Raw genomic sequence first — 17,034 nt, 5'->3', positions numbered from 1 at the left:
TCGATTACATAATGCAATGATTACACTTTTCATCAATCAATGATGAATATCGAATATTATTGATTAACTATTACACTTTTTATTAATTAATCAAGTGATTCTTTGAGATGGAATGTAGGATCATACTGGCTTCTATGTTACACATGGGAAATGATTAATCTTCCTAACCAAATAGCCTAATAATACTCATAACTATGAAATGACGGCATTTGGAAAAATCAGGGGCAAGGTTAGGAAAGAGAATTAGTTGATACCACATGTCACCTTGTTATGTATTAGGAGGATTATTATGTTATTTGGTTAGAAGGATTTATCATTTTCCATTACACACTAGTCTAGATTTGTGCCGTTTAAGAAGCAAGTTAATGAGAAAACGTACTACGGTTTAATTTAAATTATAAATTTACATTGTTGTTAAGAGAAAAAAAAAATACTATAGCATAATGATTAATAACCTTGTAAAATATGAATGTTACATTATTGTTTTTCACCCACGTGCAAATATCCCCTTGCATTGCTGCTGCTTGTTCGTATATTTTTTATCACCTTCAATTTTATTGATATATTGTTCTAAAGAATTCTGCCATGCCATAATTCCCTTTGTAACCCAGGAACAAATTTTAAAAAATGGCAACTTGTGGAGACATTACCGAGTCTAAGGCAAACAGCGATGAGATTGACAACCTTGCTCGATTCGCTGTCGAGGAACACAAGAAGAAGCAGGTAATATACATCTGTGTACGTAGCTTCTTAGATTGTGGAATCTTAATTTGGTTGATTAAAAGAAAATTTAATATTAGCCATTTCATTGACTTAATTTAGGATGATGCATGTGTTGGATGATCCATATATATGTTTTGGTAAAGTTTGGTAATGTTGATCCAATATATGCATGATTCATCTATTTTTGTCTTTGTTGAGTAATATTGACCGGAAATCAAACAAAAATCGTTTAGTTATGTACGTTTGATATATTGTCGGATGTTGCATAATTAGTTTGTGATAACAAAGAAATGATGGACGGAGAAATATACATTTTCATTTTGTGTAGAATGCAGAGGTGGAGTTTGGGAAGGTGGTGAATGCAAAGGAGCAGGTAGTGCAGGGTATGATATACTACATCACAGTTGAAGTAAATGAAGGCGGCGAGACCAAAACTTATGAAGCCAAGGTCTGGGTTAAGCCATGGGAGAACTTCAAGGAATTGCAGGAGTTCAAACTTGTCTGATGCTGCAACTGAACTTCCATCTGGTAATTAAATCATCTTAATTATGTTCGTATTGTTGATGCTTCTTCAAATTGTTCATACGACCAAATGTCATTCAAACTCCCAACCTATATTGGAATGTGATTCAGACGGGCGTATCTAAGCCACTTTTTATGAGTTTTAAAAAGTTTTATAATTTGCTTCTATGTTTCATGTGCAGGTGAGAGTGCTAAGAAGCTTCAACCGGATGTGCAACTTAACAAATCGATGATTTTCTTTCTTGTTAATAAGCTGTACGTTCTTGCAACACTCTGCAAGTATATATCAATATATACTTATGTAAGAAATATATATATATTGTAAATTCATTCACAATAATTACTTGTAAATCGTATATCAGTCCACAATTATGTGTTTCTGGCCCACAAACTTAAAATCTTGGAGGACCAGGCGTTATGTAAATTCGGATTAATAATGCTTCTATAGGCAATCGGTGCTACAAGAAATGATGGTAGAGACAAAAACGCATAAAACAATTTTAATTGACAGGTTATACTAACTGATTTTGTTAATTTGGAACACTTAGGAGACGTCTGAAAGATTCAGTCAATCGGCCTCAAATTAAACAATACAGCATTTGAAAGAAACAGACTAGCTAGTTAGATTGAAGTATTAATCAAAAGTTTAGGACTATCTCATTGAACTGATTTTTATCCAGATAATAGTTCATCATCAACATATACAAGACAGGTTCTTTCGCTCACCTAGTATCAACATTCAAAATGCAAGGCGATTCTATAACATAAACGGGCCAATTTCATACGAAGCAACAGAAATTTCTACTAATTTCAATCTTTGTGCACTGCCCTCGAGATTTGCTACTACCAACTTCTCCTTGTTTCTTAGTTTACAGAATTGTCTATCTGTCTGTCTACCTACGTTAGCATCTACAATCTCGTTACTAAAAAAGACGACAAGGAACCTTGTAAGTCAACCTGTACGGTGAATTCAATCAATAACGCAGGCATCATTCTTCATCATAATCTTCCTCATCTTCATCTACACTATAGTTAGCAAAGTGGACCGGGTCAATTGCCATTTTCTCCACATCCGCCAATGACCACCCAGGATATTCAACAGGAATCATTTCAACAGTTGGTGGTGGTGACAGGACAACTGGAGTAGCCGGTGTAGTCAATATGGGTATGGCTTCGCCATTCTCATCCAAGTCTAAGTTGAGGTCAAAGTTCCTAACGTTGACTGTGTCTTTAGTCTTCCCAGCTGCTGAAATGTGACTGTCTTTTGAATCACTATCTTCTATAGAATCAAGGGTCTGTTTTTGTTTATCTGCATTTGCTTCTCTCTCTACTCGACTAATTCTACCACGGCCTCTTCCACCCCTTCTTCCTCGGCCACCCCCGTTGGCATGGGAAGTCTCTGGCTGCAATTATAAATAAAAGTGAGTGACTTTGAGACTTTCTATGAGAGCAAAAGAAAACAACTTAGATTATAAATATATATCATCTTACCAGCACGTCCGTTTTTAAATCTTCATCGCTTACTTCATTATGGTCATCATCAGCAACTTTCCTGCTTGAAACCAAACTATTTAACTTAGAAACTAAAATTTTATTCCAAAAAGTCAAAAACTATGCAAACTTTTATGTAAAAGACGTGCAAACCTTCGTTTAGTTGCAGGTCTATCCTCCCCTGCAGCATCAGTACCACCAAGATCAGGAACCTTACTAACGATATCTCTCAAGAAGTCAAACACATTAAAGCTCTGCACACATTGCTTTCTGCAAATAAAAAAATAATGAAACTGAGTCAACATCAGCATATATAATAGATATAACAGGACTACGTACTTAATAACGGGTCAGTCATGAAATACTAACAAGTGCGCAGAATTCAAAGTCTTCGCTCTACTTTGAAGAGTGATTTCGTATGTCCGGTCACAAAGATCTTGTAGAAATAATTCTAAAGATTTAGCTGCATTCATCAAGTAGAAGTATAAATGTTAAAGATCTTGTAAAAACATAAATACAAAGAATAGCTACACTTGAAGGTTTAAATACTTTGGCATGAAATAAAATACCAGAAAATAAGTTTAAGTGCCAAAGAACCAACCTAATATTGGCTGGTTACAACTTTTTTTGCTATATTTTCGTAAAATAACTGAACCTTGCGATATGGTCTTGCAATTTGGCAGAAATTTGGCCATTTTGCAAAAGGAGCCTTGTGATTTAGAAACCACCACTAAGATGGTCTAGTGGTTAGGCGTCATGTTTCCTTAGAAGAGGTCTCAAATTCAAAACCTCGCGGGTAAAAACATCTTGGGGGTGGCCATGGAAACCGTTGAAAACGGTCACAGGGATACCTAATTACGCTGCATACATTTGGGTCAAAAAAGGCTCGCCATCCCAAGGAACCCAAACAGGGAAAACCTCATCCATTTACCCGTTTTAGCCCTTGTGATTTGGGCAAATCTCATCGCGATTTGGTCTTGCAAGCAATCTTATTTTTCAAGCGGTATTAAAACTCGCAAGCAGGCAAATCATAAGGTCTAGACGAATTAGGCGAATGTAAGCCTTACTATATGGTTGATTGCTTTGTGACGACTTGAAGAAGGTGTCACTGAGCACGATTGATTAATTTGGTTTTCCGACCCCTCAGAATTATTATTTTCACAGAATATAATACAACATGCCTACTAATCGACCATGCATATACGAATTTCGTTGTCAAAACATATATAATGATATTGCTTACTTACATACTAGAAGAGGAACAGCCAAAGCAATTTTCCCAACATCCTCATCAGCCTGCATTATCTTTTTAATTCGCGCCTATTAAAAATAAATAACCATAACGTTAGATATTTGAGTCATCTAAACCAATAAGTATAAAAGATCATACGAATAAAGACTAGAAATTATCTAACGAATCAAATAAGTCATATAATGTACAACCAAATTATCTCCCATGAAAACACAAATTATATCATAGGTTTTTGGACATAACAACATTAATCGAAAACATATAACGTGTTTTCAATATATATTTTGCAGATTCTAACTATCGCATATAATTTACGTACCGCTGGGAAACGTGTATCAAGCTTCTTTCTCATATCGTTCGAAAGAAAAATACCCTAAAAAAAGGCCTAGCAAAAAAAATTTCTACCTGAAAATCTATATGTTATAAAACTCTAAAATCCTAAAATATGTAAATTATATATGGAAAGAAATAAGGTATACGAAATCGCGAATATTTGGGAGATTTTACGACCGTGAGTCCCAATCCAATTACAAGACGTGTTACAAGGTTATTTTGGACTTGCTCAAAATCATTGCACACGTGTGTATTAATTTTAGTAAACCTTTGACTACTAGTTATAAATTAGCACCTCAACTTAAATTTGGTGATAGATATTGACCAACATATTCCACTAAATTTCAGGATTTGATCCGTCCACCAAATTTTGATTTGATTTTAACATTTTGACGAAACCTAAATTTGAAGAACTGAATAAACGTATTTATATATATATATATATATATATATATATATATTTGAAGAATTATTAGTGACTAAGTTTAATAATTATTCTTGAAATTAAACATTATCAATTACAAATAAGCCAGTGATAATCAGCCCAACTGGTCGGGGAAACTCCCGATTTAACCAAGAACTTAAGTTCGATATAGATGATAACTCTTTTATTTTTCCTTTAGAATACTTATAACGGTGATTAGCATCTCGTTATTTAAGATACGGGTTGAGTTCCAAACATTTCTAATATTCTTTCAGGTGATAAAAGGAATACCGTACGACTCGATCAACATCTACATGTATAGGTTGGAAATATCGCATATATCATCAAAATGAAGATGGATATTATGCATTGCTAACATATACTAACTACATTAAGCTAGGAACGAGTGGTATCATAAAAGTTGAGAATCTAGTTGTGGCCAACAAGGAACATGTTGCATGGGCACTTTTATGTGTTTTGCCAATAGCATATCCTTTGCAAGATGCTAATTTGATTTGTCCTTTTTCTACTTTCCATCACAACTCACAAGTAGTGTAGTGGCCCCCTAATTTCCTTTTATCCCTATATATTTACTCACCTCACTCAATCTTATTTGTCATCCCCATCAACAACTCAACCTCTAGCCACTTCACCAACTCGATCGCTACATAAATTGATCTTTTTTTAAGTTACTCTCTTATAGATGATGCTAGTTTGCAATTTTTCAAAGATCAGTAGTAATGAAGAGGCTGAGGGCCACCCCCAAGGAGGCAAGGAGAGGCTGCTATTATTGAAGACTTGTCACATCTCTGCAGCTTTCTTGCATATTTCTTTCTATTACTATGATATATGGTCTTAGGTTAGGTGAAGTTTACTAGCAGGGCAACTCAAATCCTTTGGCATGTGTACGTGTAAATTTCCTAATTGGCTGTTTTTTTTCCTACCTCGATGATCGAATTTTGTGTACGACTACTGTATTATATCACTTTGATTCGTCAAGTTAATAAAAGATGGATCAACACTATCCCCCATCTTGTATCTCAAATTCTTTTATGTGTCTAGAAATACTTCAAGCTTCTTTTTATTTGTTGATTCCGTGTATACGATAACGATAAACAATTTGTGTCTGTGTGGAGGGGTATGACGGATGCTAGATGTAAACAGTCTAATGCCAAGCAACTAAACTGATTTTAGTTATAATCCGTTAAAGTTGTGGATGAAGAAAACCTAAGTTGACAATTTAAGTGCTACTTGGAATTTTATGCAAAACGTTGACATGACATAGTTAGATGTGATACTTTCAAGTATCTTAATTTTAATCTTAATCTTAATCTTAATATATACTATAAGATAGTTAATATATACTATAAGACAGTTGAATTAATGACTTATTAACCAATCAATTCGCTCAATTTCATCAAATTGACTCTTGTCATCATTTAGATTAACTATAAATTGAAATTCCTAATAATCATTATCTAGATATATTATTATATTAGTATTTATATTAATTTGTAGAAAAAATCTCATTAATTTACACTTTTTTTGTTTTACATCAATAATTTACACTTTTTAACCCTGAATACTTAATTTATATTTATCTTAAGCCATCAATTTGAAAGGATTTTTTTTTAATTATTTTAAAAAGTTACAAAAAATATTTATATTTAATTTTTCAAAGTTACAATTGTCACTCAAATCAAGAGTACTAATTGTTATCAAATAATATGGAAACAATCCTAATTGTTATCTAATTATTAGACGACAAGTGATTGAAAATAAATATATTCGTGTTATAGGCCCGCATCATGATCAAATACATATACTTGAATGTCAAGTACATGATCACAAGTATGTTTATATTTTAATTCTTAATTATTTTTCATAAATATTATATTATGAATACAACTGGTTTAAAAAATTATATAATAGAGAAATTAATGTAGCATGTGTGCCTTGTGGAATGACTACGATAACCAATTACATCAATAGGTCTTAGCTAAGACTAAGACATTTTATAATAAACAGTGACGAACATGTGCTTATTGTACCACAACTTGCAAAATATAACACTTATTAGAACAATATATTTTCAAAACTATAAAGCTTTTATGAATTAAAAGTATGAAATTCTAATATTGATAATGTCGTAAACCCCATGTCCAGTGTTGGACACGAGTCTAAAATCTAGTTATTTACTAAATAAAATAGGTAATTGTTTTGTAAATATAATCCGAAAAAAAAATTCATATATTTATCAATCTTTGATACAATGCCTTTAACAGTAGTTAGGACTAAAATATGTAAGAGAAAATTACATTTTTCGTCCCTCAACTTGGCAAGATTCATAGTTTTTGCTCTTAAGTGAATTAATTTTAAAAAAACCCCTAAAGTTGGTTGTTTTTTTCATTTTACACTCCGTGACCTAACGGAGTTAAATTTTGGCCGTTAACCCTTATTTATATATTTATATAGTTAGGTCACGGAGTGTAAAATGAAAAAAAAAAAAAAACGGACCAACTTTAGGGGGTTTTTTGTAATTAATTCACTTAAGGACAAAAACTATTAATCTTGCCAATTGAGGGACTAAAAATGTAATTTTCTCAATATTTATTATCTGCCAATAAACTAAAACAGTATTGTAGCCTTTTTTGAACGACACATGGCGCTAAATTAAAGTGACAAGTGTCTTTTTAGCCATATTTTCATTAAAGAATTTGATTAGCATAATAATACCTTATTTAAAGGGAAGTGATATTCGTACTACAAATCTTTATATATGTACCACAATGTACAAGCTGTACAGCTGACTGTACAAGTTAACATTGCACAGTTGTAATATATCTATCAAAACAAGTGGTACAAATATCACTTCCCTTATTTAAATAATACGAAGTACTATATTTTTAAAATATCAAATAACATGTGTTCCTTATTTGTTTACAAATTGTGTTCCTAAATATTACATTACAATATATAACTAGGATCATTACCCGCGCGTTGCAGCGGGGCAAACTATTAAGGATGATGACAATCATGTCTCGCCTAGCCATTCCTAACAATCTACTAATAATATATACTCATATCATGTCATACGTAACTCATATCTAACCATGTCTAGCTTATGACAACCATGTTTTCACATATTTTAAATAATTTAATTTGACCAAGTTAAATTAGGCATACTCAAATTAAGTAAAATATTTTATAATTTAAAGTTTAGCCATCTAGTATACTATCAATAATTTATTATTAATTAATGTAATAGTTTATGAAGATACAAAAAAGAAAAACAATTTGTAGTGAAGTAATGTAAAAAAAAAAATTGTAGTGAAGTAAATATTTCCCATTTACACGTGTTGTATACCACCTTACATTTAGCCACACAGATGGGTTTAAAATCAAAAGTGTAAAGTCTTCCCCAGTTAGCCACCTATACCTTTAACTCTCTGTTTTCTCACCTACAGAATTCCACGTCTTTTACAACTACCCTTTTCCAAAAGACACACATAGATGAAGATCGACCAAGAAAGAAAAACACACTCATAGATTTCAGATTTCTCATACTCAGATTTATTATTTGATGTTTGTATTCTTAAATCTTGGAAAGTTGGAATACGTGTCGATGAGGAATTGATGATGATTAAAGTAAGTATATCCATATCTATGGGGAAACTCTATGGTTTATGCTTTATATTCTTCTTATTTGTTCATAGTCAGTGTTTTTGTAAGTAATAATATTACGATTTCTTCTCATATATATTTTATTTGATCTTCCACTAATTAGAAAAATTGTTTCCTTTTGTTCTCTAGCATTTGATTTATCCAAAAGCTTCTCGTCAGGGTACTTTAAGCCAACGATTTCTGACACTGGGGAAGTGGAAATTTGGTCGGGTGTACCGGATGCAAAAAAGAATGTAAACACATTCAGGGAAAAGTTAGTAAACTTATGCATGAAAAATTTGTACTATGCATAAAATGTACCGACGGTGTTTTCTGGTGAGTGGCGATGAACTCAAAGGAAGAAGATGAAGATAGATTAATTGAAGAAGACGAAGGTCGAAGATAGATGCATATGGTGTTGTTTGCGTTGACAACTTTGTAGGGATTGAAAAAGTGTACTTTTCTTTCATAACAGTTATACCAAATAATCAAATGTATTTGGGAAAGTCAAAAGTTGTATTTTATGTTTATAGAATTGTACCAAGTATATGTATAAAGTAGTTGTACCTATAGCTTTTAAAAAGGTAAAAAATAAGTTGGTTTTTAGTATATAAGGTAAATTATAAAATAATCCTTGCCTTTTCTTTTATCTCTAACAGTCTAAAACAAACAATGAGTAAGGAAACCAAAAATTGGTTTGTTTGCTTCCAGCTTCCAGACGTAAAAATTATATAACAAAAGGTTAATTATGGTTTTTACTAGGTTTCTTTTGCTCGTTACTCGAACAAACTGAATTTGTTTTATTTGGTTTTGTTCTAACAATAAAAAGAAAAGATTAAGCACCTTACTCTATGATGTTTTTTAAACATGCTCGTGTAGAAGTCTAGAGTACTATTTAATATTAATTTCAACCTACACTTATTCGTCAATTCGTAAAAAGTATATCTGCTACGTGAATTATTAGCATGAATATCATTGTGATAGATGTAATTGGATCTTATTTTTTCTTACGATAATATATGTTACCATTTTTCTTATATTTTCATGTATTCAAAATTTCCATACATGAATCTATATTATGTAAACTACAAGATCGATCAGTCATGTATTCAAAATTTCCATACATGAATCTATATTATGTAAACTACAAGATCGATCAGGTTGTAAAGAATTTGTACTTTCTGATAAATCTTGAATATGTAGGGTATGTTTGACAAAAGTAGCTATAACTTATAGCTGTAGCTTTTAGTTCGAGTTGTAAGCTATAGCTTTTAGTTAGAGCTGTAAGTTGTAGCTTTAATTTTTTAAAAGTGTTTGGTATGATAGTTGTAGCTGCAACTTCAGGAGGTATTTGTGTAGTTTTAAAGATTAAAAGCTCCTTCGAAAAGTTAAAGCTCTTGAAACGCTACTTCATTTTGGAGCTTACTCTTTCAAATAAAAGCTAAAACTAATTGCATCCAAACAAAGCTTTTCATATTTTAGGAGCATGTAGTTAAAGCTAAAGCTCCTGAAAAGCTTGGGCAAAACATAGCCGTAACTTTTTCGTTGGTAACATTAATGACGCAACAATAAAATCTATCATGTAAATTTTTGTGTTATCAAAAATATTAAATTATCTACCAATAAACTAAAACAGGATTGACATGTTCATGAAACAACACGTGACATAATCCTTGATCGACACGTGTCTTTTTAATTTATTTATTTTGTTAAATTAACGTTTTTAGTCGTATATAAATTCAATTTCTTTATTAGGCTTAGACTTAAACCACAACTTTTGGCTTATTAATACAAAGACATTATAACCCTATTTGATTGATTGTTTTCTCATTAATAAATTGTCCCTTTTTCATTCTCAATTTTTTCAACTTCTATTACTTATATTTAATTAGAATAAGTTATTAACATGAATACTTCAAAATTTGAGTTTACGATCTGAAATCACAAGGCTATTTGCCATCATCCACTATACTTACAAGTTTGTTCTAAAAATTTAATGTAAATTCAAAATTCTAATTAAACATATATTATGTTTATCAATACTGTTTATTATAATTTAACTTCGATCATCGATTTACTTTAACCACAATTTATTTCATACTCAAGAGTCATAAATCGTGTATGAGGCATATTCAAATTTCTTTATGATACAATCTATATAGCTATTGTACATCGTACGAGTATTAAGACTAGTATTAATTAAACTAAACTTTAAACTAGTCTGTTGTAACGTAATAAATAAAATTTATAAAAGAATTTTTGCTACTAGGACTAGCTCACTTGGTAAAGGCTTATGCCTTTTAGATTGGAGGTCTTAGGATATATGGTGAATAATAGAGTAGAAATTTGATGTTAAGAAAAAAAAAGAAAAAAGAAAATGGAAGTGCTTTTAGTACATTAATTCTATTATTATTACTTGTATTTTTTTTGCCCCCCCAGACTATACATATTTTAATAGAAAAGCATCGATGGCATCATTCCGCATACAGTCAATCGTATAAGTGTTGTGGGGATGGAAAGAAAAGTTTGTTAGATACAGTTAATACATAAGGATGCCAACGAACACTTTTTTAAGCTACATCTCCTAAAACGTACATACAAAAAATCTGGTCGTATGAAATTTTATTCGAGGTTTCAGCAATTTTTAAAAGTACTGATTTTCTCTTCTCAAGTCTATCATTTGATGAAATCGATGTGTACACCATTTCCAGTTGTTTTCGTACCCATTCTGTCACTCATTCTATGAATATATATAACTTCATCAATCATGTGCTTATTCAAAAGTGGAAATGCATACATTAAACAATGTAATGTAATACTGTACCATAGTTGGGTGGCACACACAACACAAAAATTACTCTGTTGCGGTAACTGATTTCTTTCATAAATAGGGGACAATGATCATCCAGCACTCAACCTCTGTTACTCGTCACACCAAATTTTCGTAAGAACTACTATGTTTAGTTCAAGTAAGGTGTCGGCCAAAAGTCGACTATCATAACTAGCAAAAGGACCTTTTGAGTCCAGTCAGTTTTCAAAACTTTGTGAAGTGTTCCTGCTTATCAATATTCGATTCCAAATTTTCTAAGCTGCCAAAGTAAAAAAAAAATTAAAATAAATCACTCATTTCTGCTGTGGGTACTTCTTCCATAAGACCTGAACTAATCACCTTATAAATCGAAGGAACATTATGCATTCGGTCGTCTAAGCACTTGTTATGGCATTCAAACCTAAATATAAACTTAAACCTTATTCACTAGGCAACTGATGATGTTCAGTCAGTTAGGTATAGTTCATTGGTGGGAAAAGTTAGTTAGGCAGGGATGACACTCTCATCACCTTTGACTCAGTGGGTAAGATGATGCCTACGATCTGGAAAAGATCTATAGTAAGAGGTAATCGAGGAAGGGGATTTCAAGAGCAACATGGGGCACTTCGGACTTACTACCCACATGGGACCATTTCATCATTTATACACAAGGTTGGTTCTTGCAGGGTCTATCCTCCTACATGCATGTATACAATCTCAAAACAATAGTCGCCATACGAAGAGCTGGATGCAGACATTTATGTACAAATGAACCCAGATGTCTATGTTCTTATGTACACGCATGTATACACCCAACAATAACTATGTAAACATATGCATATGATCCCACTTAGAATGGGTCATTTGGCAACATCTCCTTTTCATTTAGACTTGTGTATTCTTAGCTAATCCTCAACTCATGCCACGTATGGTCAACCACCCAAAACCAATTAGTCCATACCTCAGTTTGACACATGCTCTGCAATACCTATTCAATGTGACTGGAGTACATCAATCAATCCTTACCAGTCTAGCATGAACTTGACAGCATTTAGATCACTGAAATCAGAATCATGTTACCAAAACACTGGGAAAGAGGATATTTAAGTCTCCAATCGCCTCTCTTTGAAGTGTTAATTGCTCTTGGTATCAATTTGTGACATATTCCATTAAATCATTTTCTTTTTCAGGCTTCCACGAGACCTGTTTAGTCTGAGGAAGATCATACTACTAAAAAAAATTTGTAAAATAGAAAACGAAATAGAAGAAAAAAGGGTAGTCTCATTTCCAAAGCTGAAACTTACGAACACCGAAGTAAGGTACATTGTGTGATGCATAGTGTACATACCATTGAAGCAGCAATTGTACCCCGAATCGGAAATTTCAGCTCCAGAAAAGAGACGATACACTTCCCGTAACAATATTAAGATCAAAAGAAAACACACAAACAACAAGCAGGACAGCAGGCACGATTGAAAAAACGAAGAGAAACATTAAATCCCAACACATGTTTTCAAGTTCTGTTTTCTTATTGTTTTTTCATCCCCTATCATCTTATTATTTGTTCATCATGCTTTTTGACCTTCATTAAAGTGAGGGAGAAGAAACAAACTGTCTGGGGAAACTAAACAACTCTTTCTCTTCAAACGGGGAAGTCCATTCACGAGAACCACCTGCAGATGATGCATCAGAACCTACAGCCCCTACCCCATCCGGATGCAAACCCATGGAAAGCCCGTTATTCCCGTTTGATAGAATACCCGTCGGCGTTCTCGTGGCGGGTTTACCACCACCACCCCTTCCTGATGCATAAAGATCTGTAGAGTTTGTTGAAGAGCCAAAACCCATCCACATACCTGGCCTTGAAGGGCTAGTTGCTGGAAGAGGAAGCCGATCTAGACTCCAGTCTATGTTTGTATAATCAAACTGCAATGAGTCACAGGCATTCCAGTCTACTGGAGATGAAGGTCCTGAAGGCCCGTTTGAACCCAACCCAGAGAACAGCCCAAGAGAAGATGCAGCTGCCAGAGTCGGGGTGGTGGTGTTGCCCACCGTTCTGTTGTTCCACATACCACCACTGTTAAAATGATTCACTGAACCCTGTTGGTTGTAATGATGGTCTAACGGGCCGCTGCTTGATGCATACTGCTGCTGAGGGATCGGTTGCTGCTGTTGCTGATAATGGAACTGGTCATATAATTGGGTGTTGTTATTGACAGTGTTCCCATAGGTCGCGGTGTTAAAGCTTCTTGTGCTATTAGGTACATGTGAATACCCATTGGAATTCATATTCATTACTGGCTCAACAACATTAGGATGCCAGTCAGTGACTGATGCTGGGGAAGACGAGCTTACACTTGTGGTCATGTTCTTCGATTTGGGCCGCTGCATCATTATAACAGGTTCCCTCACCGATCCTAACTGAAGGTTCTTTAGCTCAGTTCCAATATTTACATATCGGGAATCATTTTTCGCTAGTGGTGGTGCAGCCTGCAATGGGGAAGCTAAAGAATAAGAAACAGAAGGGTTTGATCCACCAACAGACACCGGCCACCTCTTCTCCAAAGGAGTAGCAATTTGTTGCTGTTTTGTCCAATCCGAATTGGGTGGAATTTTCTTTAGCAACTGCAAACTTTTGATCCCAGAGTCTCCTGACGGTCCTAACGTAGCAACTGTTTTGGTGTAATTAAAATCTCTGTCATCGGTTTTCTGTTGTATAGGTATAGATTTTGATATCATTCTTGAGGTAGATGAGTTCTGGCTCATAGCTACGGAAAGCTTACCATTAATATGAGCTGAAGAACCGCCATTTTCTTCAAGCTTTGGCGGGGCAGCAGGAGGTTGTTCCTGCTTCTGAACTTTTAAGGTTTCTGCCGCCTGGTCAAGATCACCTTCACATGCAACTATAGCACGCTCTACCTCCTGTTTTGAGCATTTTAACTTAATTTCCAATTCAGTAATCTGAGCAAGCTCTTCTGATATGTCAATTTTCAAATTACCACCACCGTCAAGATTATGCTCGCGTTGGTTTTCAGAATCTTCACCCCCTTCAAACAACCATGCAACTGATTGCTCAACTCTACCTTCATTCAATATAAGAGCCATTGTTGCACGTTCTGAAGAGAATCCCATAGCTACAAGCTGCTGGGCAAGTGCTTCCAGCTTTCTTGACATTAGGTAACCACTACACCGTTCATGGAGTTCTTGAGCTCGCCTCTCTTTTTGACGCTGATGTTTCTTCTCATTCTTTTGACGGATTTTTTCACGTTTGTCATTATCAACCCCTGGTATTGTTTCCTGACGGGAGGATCCTTGAGAACTTTTGTCTTTATGATCTTCAGACTCACCTGACCAACTACCGTTGTTAGATATGGAATCATATTCAATCCCCACCCCCGTAGAGTTCCCACTATTATCCTCCGTATCATCGACATTACGAGATCGGCCATTTATATGAACAGATGGCGCTGTAGACAATGGTGCAGTGTCAAGCATGTGAAAGGTACCCAGAAGTGGATTGTAACCACTAGCAGGGACGCCTGTATTAGCATTAGATGTGGGTTTGGTAGAGGACTTCTGTGGGTCCTTGGCAGCAGCCCTTTTGTCCTTTGACTTTGACTTAGATGCGGGAGACATTGTAAATTCCAGTTTCCTACAATATCAATGTGCGGTTTTGTTCAAATAACCATAAAACTTGAAATAAAATAAAGGAATGTAACAGTCTCTGATAAAATATAACAGCGTTTAAAAAGCTCATAATATAAAGTTTAATGAAATTACAAAATAAACATTGAATAGTTAAAGTGGTTAAAGTGTTAGACTTATATAAATGAGACAATACTTAAAGCCCTGGCCATATATAGAGAGACATAAACAAACAAGGTCATTAACAGAAACAAAATATATTGTACACCATTATATAGTGAAAGTTACGAAAGAAAACTAACAATTTCTAGCCTGTATATCAATGTTATCAAATTGCTAATTCAGATAAGTAAAGATGTCTCAATAATTAGAATATAAATAAATAGTTGTTAATCTTGAATAGAGAATCACCTCTACTGCATTGGTTACACCATGGCTTCCGACCATGTACACTAACGTCATGTAATTTCTCCTAAAAACAAGTAATAACTCCGCAAAAAAAAGGAAATGTAAATTCATATGCATAACTGAGACACAACTGCAAAATGAGAGCTCTAGATTCCTAGATCCGATAATGGAATTGGAATGAAGTTTGACTAGGCAAGTTTGGAAAGGTGACTGTTCAAGTCATATTAACAGTTAATTTTGACTGTGAATAGTGCATGAGATCCTTCCTGTTTTGTTAAAAAAAAATTGTAAAGGATATTGCAGAGACAAGAACCCTTCTTTTAAAAAGAGACATCAAGTATAATATGAATACCTAAATTCCTTGCGTTTACAAGAATATTGACGGACATAAGTGCAAAATGACAAATAAACCTTATCGATGACGGTAGACACAAATTTCTATAAAAATACATTACATGAAATAAACACAAAATACATTCCATAATCCGATATTGAACAATAACGACATAAGCAATATCAAACCAACAAGCGGCACATGATTAACGACAGCCTAACACACGTGGCAACATTTCTCTCTTCAAATGATAAGCCTTGACACTCACATACAGAGAAGCGGTCAACGACACACATATATCTTCAACCAGCATTAAATTCTTCCTTCACCACCGACGACCGCCAACCGTTACGTCACAACTCAATCCACCGCCAAAAAATAATTAACATAACAATCATTAATCAAAAAAATCCTAATAAAACCTAATCATTTCATCATTCAACGCAATTGTCAACAGTTTTAACACAAAATCAACCACAAAAACCTAAAATCAACCACAAATTCAATTTAAATAAACCTAAATCCTTTCCACCTCATCCACATCTAACGCAAATCCAATATTCCAATAACTTAACCATTTTTCATCAATTAATCACAGATTAAACACAATTAACCACCAAAATATATAAATATGTTCATATTCATAACAAACGAACACCGAATTTCACGGATACATAAATAAAAAAAATGTAAACAAAAAAGAAAAACGATTGACTTACCACCGTTAGGGTTTGAAATTGGGGAAAATGAGAGATTTGATGATTGTGAATTGAATTAGGGTTTTTGTAACTTGCAATTCGATCTTTTAAAATGGATCGATTTTATTAGGTTTTTGCGGTTTTTGATTTTATGAAGAACTCGTAATTTCTTTTTTTTTTTTTCTCTGTGTGTATTTCTTTTTTAATTTGTGTTTTTTCTCTCTCTAGTTTCTCTCTCCTGTTTCTCTCTTATTCAAGCTGAAAACAGAACCACAATTTTTATTTTTATTGGTGGGGTGGATTTGTCTGGATAACTACAAGCCCAATAATAATGTCTGAATATGGCCCAATAGTAGTTGACTTTGATCCATGAATGTAGGTCTAATAAGGATATTTTGATAAGTTTCCTTTTTTAAAGAGTTTTTGAACAAATCAGACTAAGATTAAAGTTACTAATTGTAGATAAGAATTACTAATGTGGGAGAAGATTTAATTAAAAGTAGATCTTATCGAATGATATGATGCTTGGAGAAGATAAACTAGATTTGGATAGCCAATGATGACTAGTCAACTCAGTGGCGAAGCCAGGACTTGGACTTTGGATGGGCCGAAACTAAACAACGAGAAATAAAGACTAAAATTGTCGAAAGAAAAAGTCGGATAATATATATATAACCCATTTTTCTATAAAAACCGTGAAAACTCCTAAATTTCATATTGGATCACATGTTT

The 17,034-nt window shown here is 33.7% G+C and overlaps 3 protein-coding genes across 3 annotated transcripts; 1 reads left to right on the top strand and 2 right to left on the bottom strand.

The window, feature by feature from the left end:
• The first annotated feature begins 614 nt into the window (after nt 1-614).
• LOC122601958 (cysteine proteinase inhibitor A-like) lies at nt 615-1,247 on the top strand. Its single transcript, XM_043774686.1, has 2 exons — nt 615-723; nt 1,052-1,247. The coding sequence occupies exons 1-2, from the start codon at nt 628-630 to the stop codon at nt 1,226-1,228; spliced, it is 273 nt and encodes a 90-aa protein (XP_043630621.1). The 5' UTR covers nt 615-627; the 3' UTR covers nt 1,229-1,247.
• A 987-nt stretch (nt 1,248-2,234) lies between these two features.
• Nucleotides 2,235-4,340, bottom strand: LOC122601863 (dr1-associated corepressor-like). The gene is made up of 6 exons (XM_043774598.1): nt 4,308-4,340; nt 3,984-4,056; nt 3,106-3,199; nt 2,890-3,006; nt 2,737-2,797; nt 2,235-2,648 (listed from the first exon to the last, which is right to left on the bottom strand). The coding sequence occupies exons 1-6, from the start codon at nt 4,338-4,340 to the stop codon at nt 2,235-2,237; spliced, it is 792 nt and encodes a 263-aa protein (XP_043630533.1).
• An 8,138-nt stretch (nt 4,341-12,478) lies between these two features.
• Nucleotides 12,479-16,500, bottom strand: LOC122599221. The gene is made up of 2 exons (XM_043771688.1): nt 16,324-16,500; nt 12,479-14,869 (listed from the first exon to the last, which is right to left on the bottom strand). Exon 2 carries the CDS (start codon nt 14,851-14,853, stop codon nt 12,805-12,807), a length of 2,049 nt encoding a protein of 682 aa, XP_043627623.1. The 5' UTR covers nt 14,854-14,869; nt 16,324-16,500; the 3' UTR covers nt 12,479-12,804.
• Nucleotides 16,501-17,034: the final 534 nt, after the last annotated feature.

The sequence above is a fragment of the Erigeron canadensis genome, chromosome 5 (genome assembly GCF_010389155.1).
Source record: "Erigeron canadensis isolate Cc75 chromosome 5, C_canadensis_v1, whole genome shotgun sequence".
NCBI classification, from domain to species: domain Eukaryota; kingdom Viridiplantae; phylum Streptophyta; class Magnoliopsida; order Asterales; family Asteraceae; genus Erigeron; species Erigeron canadensis.
The sequence above is the reverse complement of the archived record's forward strand: the minus strand, read 5'-3'. Positions and strand labels throughout refer to the sequence as shown.

Coding starts and splice junctions, on each gene's coding strand:
- LOC122601958 (XM_043774686.1), top strand. CDS start 628: ATGGCAACTTGTGGAGACATTACCGAGTCTAAGGCAAACAGCGATGAG. Junction 724..1,051: donor AGGAACACAAGAAGAAGCAG/GTAATATACATC, acceptor CATTTTGTGTAG/AATGCAGAGGTGGAGTTTGG.
- LOC122601863 (XM_043774598.1), bottom strand. CDS start 4,340: ATGAGAAAGAAGCTTGATACACGTTTCCCAGCG. Junction 3,200..3,983: donor GGCTGTTCCTCTTCTAGTAT/GTAAGTAAGCAA, acceptor TGATGAATGCAG/CTAAATCTTTAGAATTATTT. Junction 2,649..2,736: donor ATTTAAAAACGGACGTGCTG/GTAAGATGATAT, acceptor TTATAATTGCAG/CCAGAGACTTCCCATGCCAA.
- LOC122599221 (XM_043771688.1), bottom strand. CDS start 14,853: ATGTCTCCCGCATCTAAGTCAAAGTCAAAGGACAAAAGGGCTGCTGCC.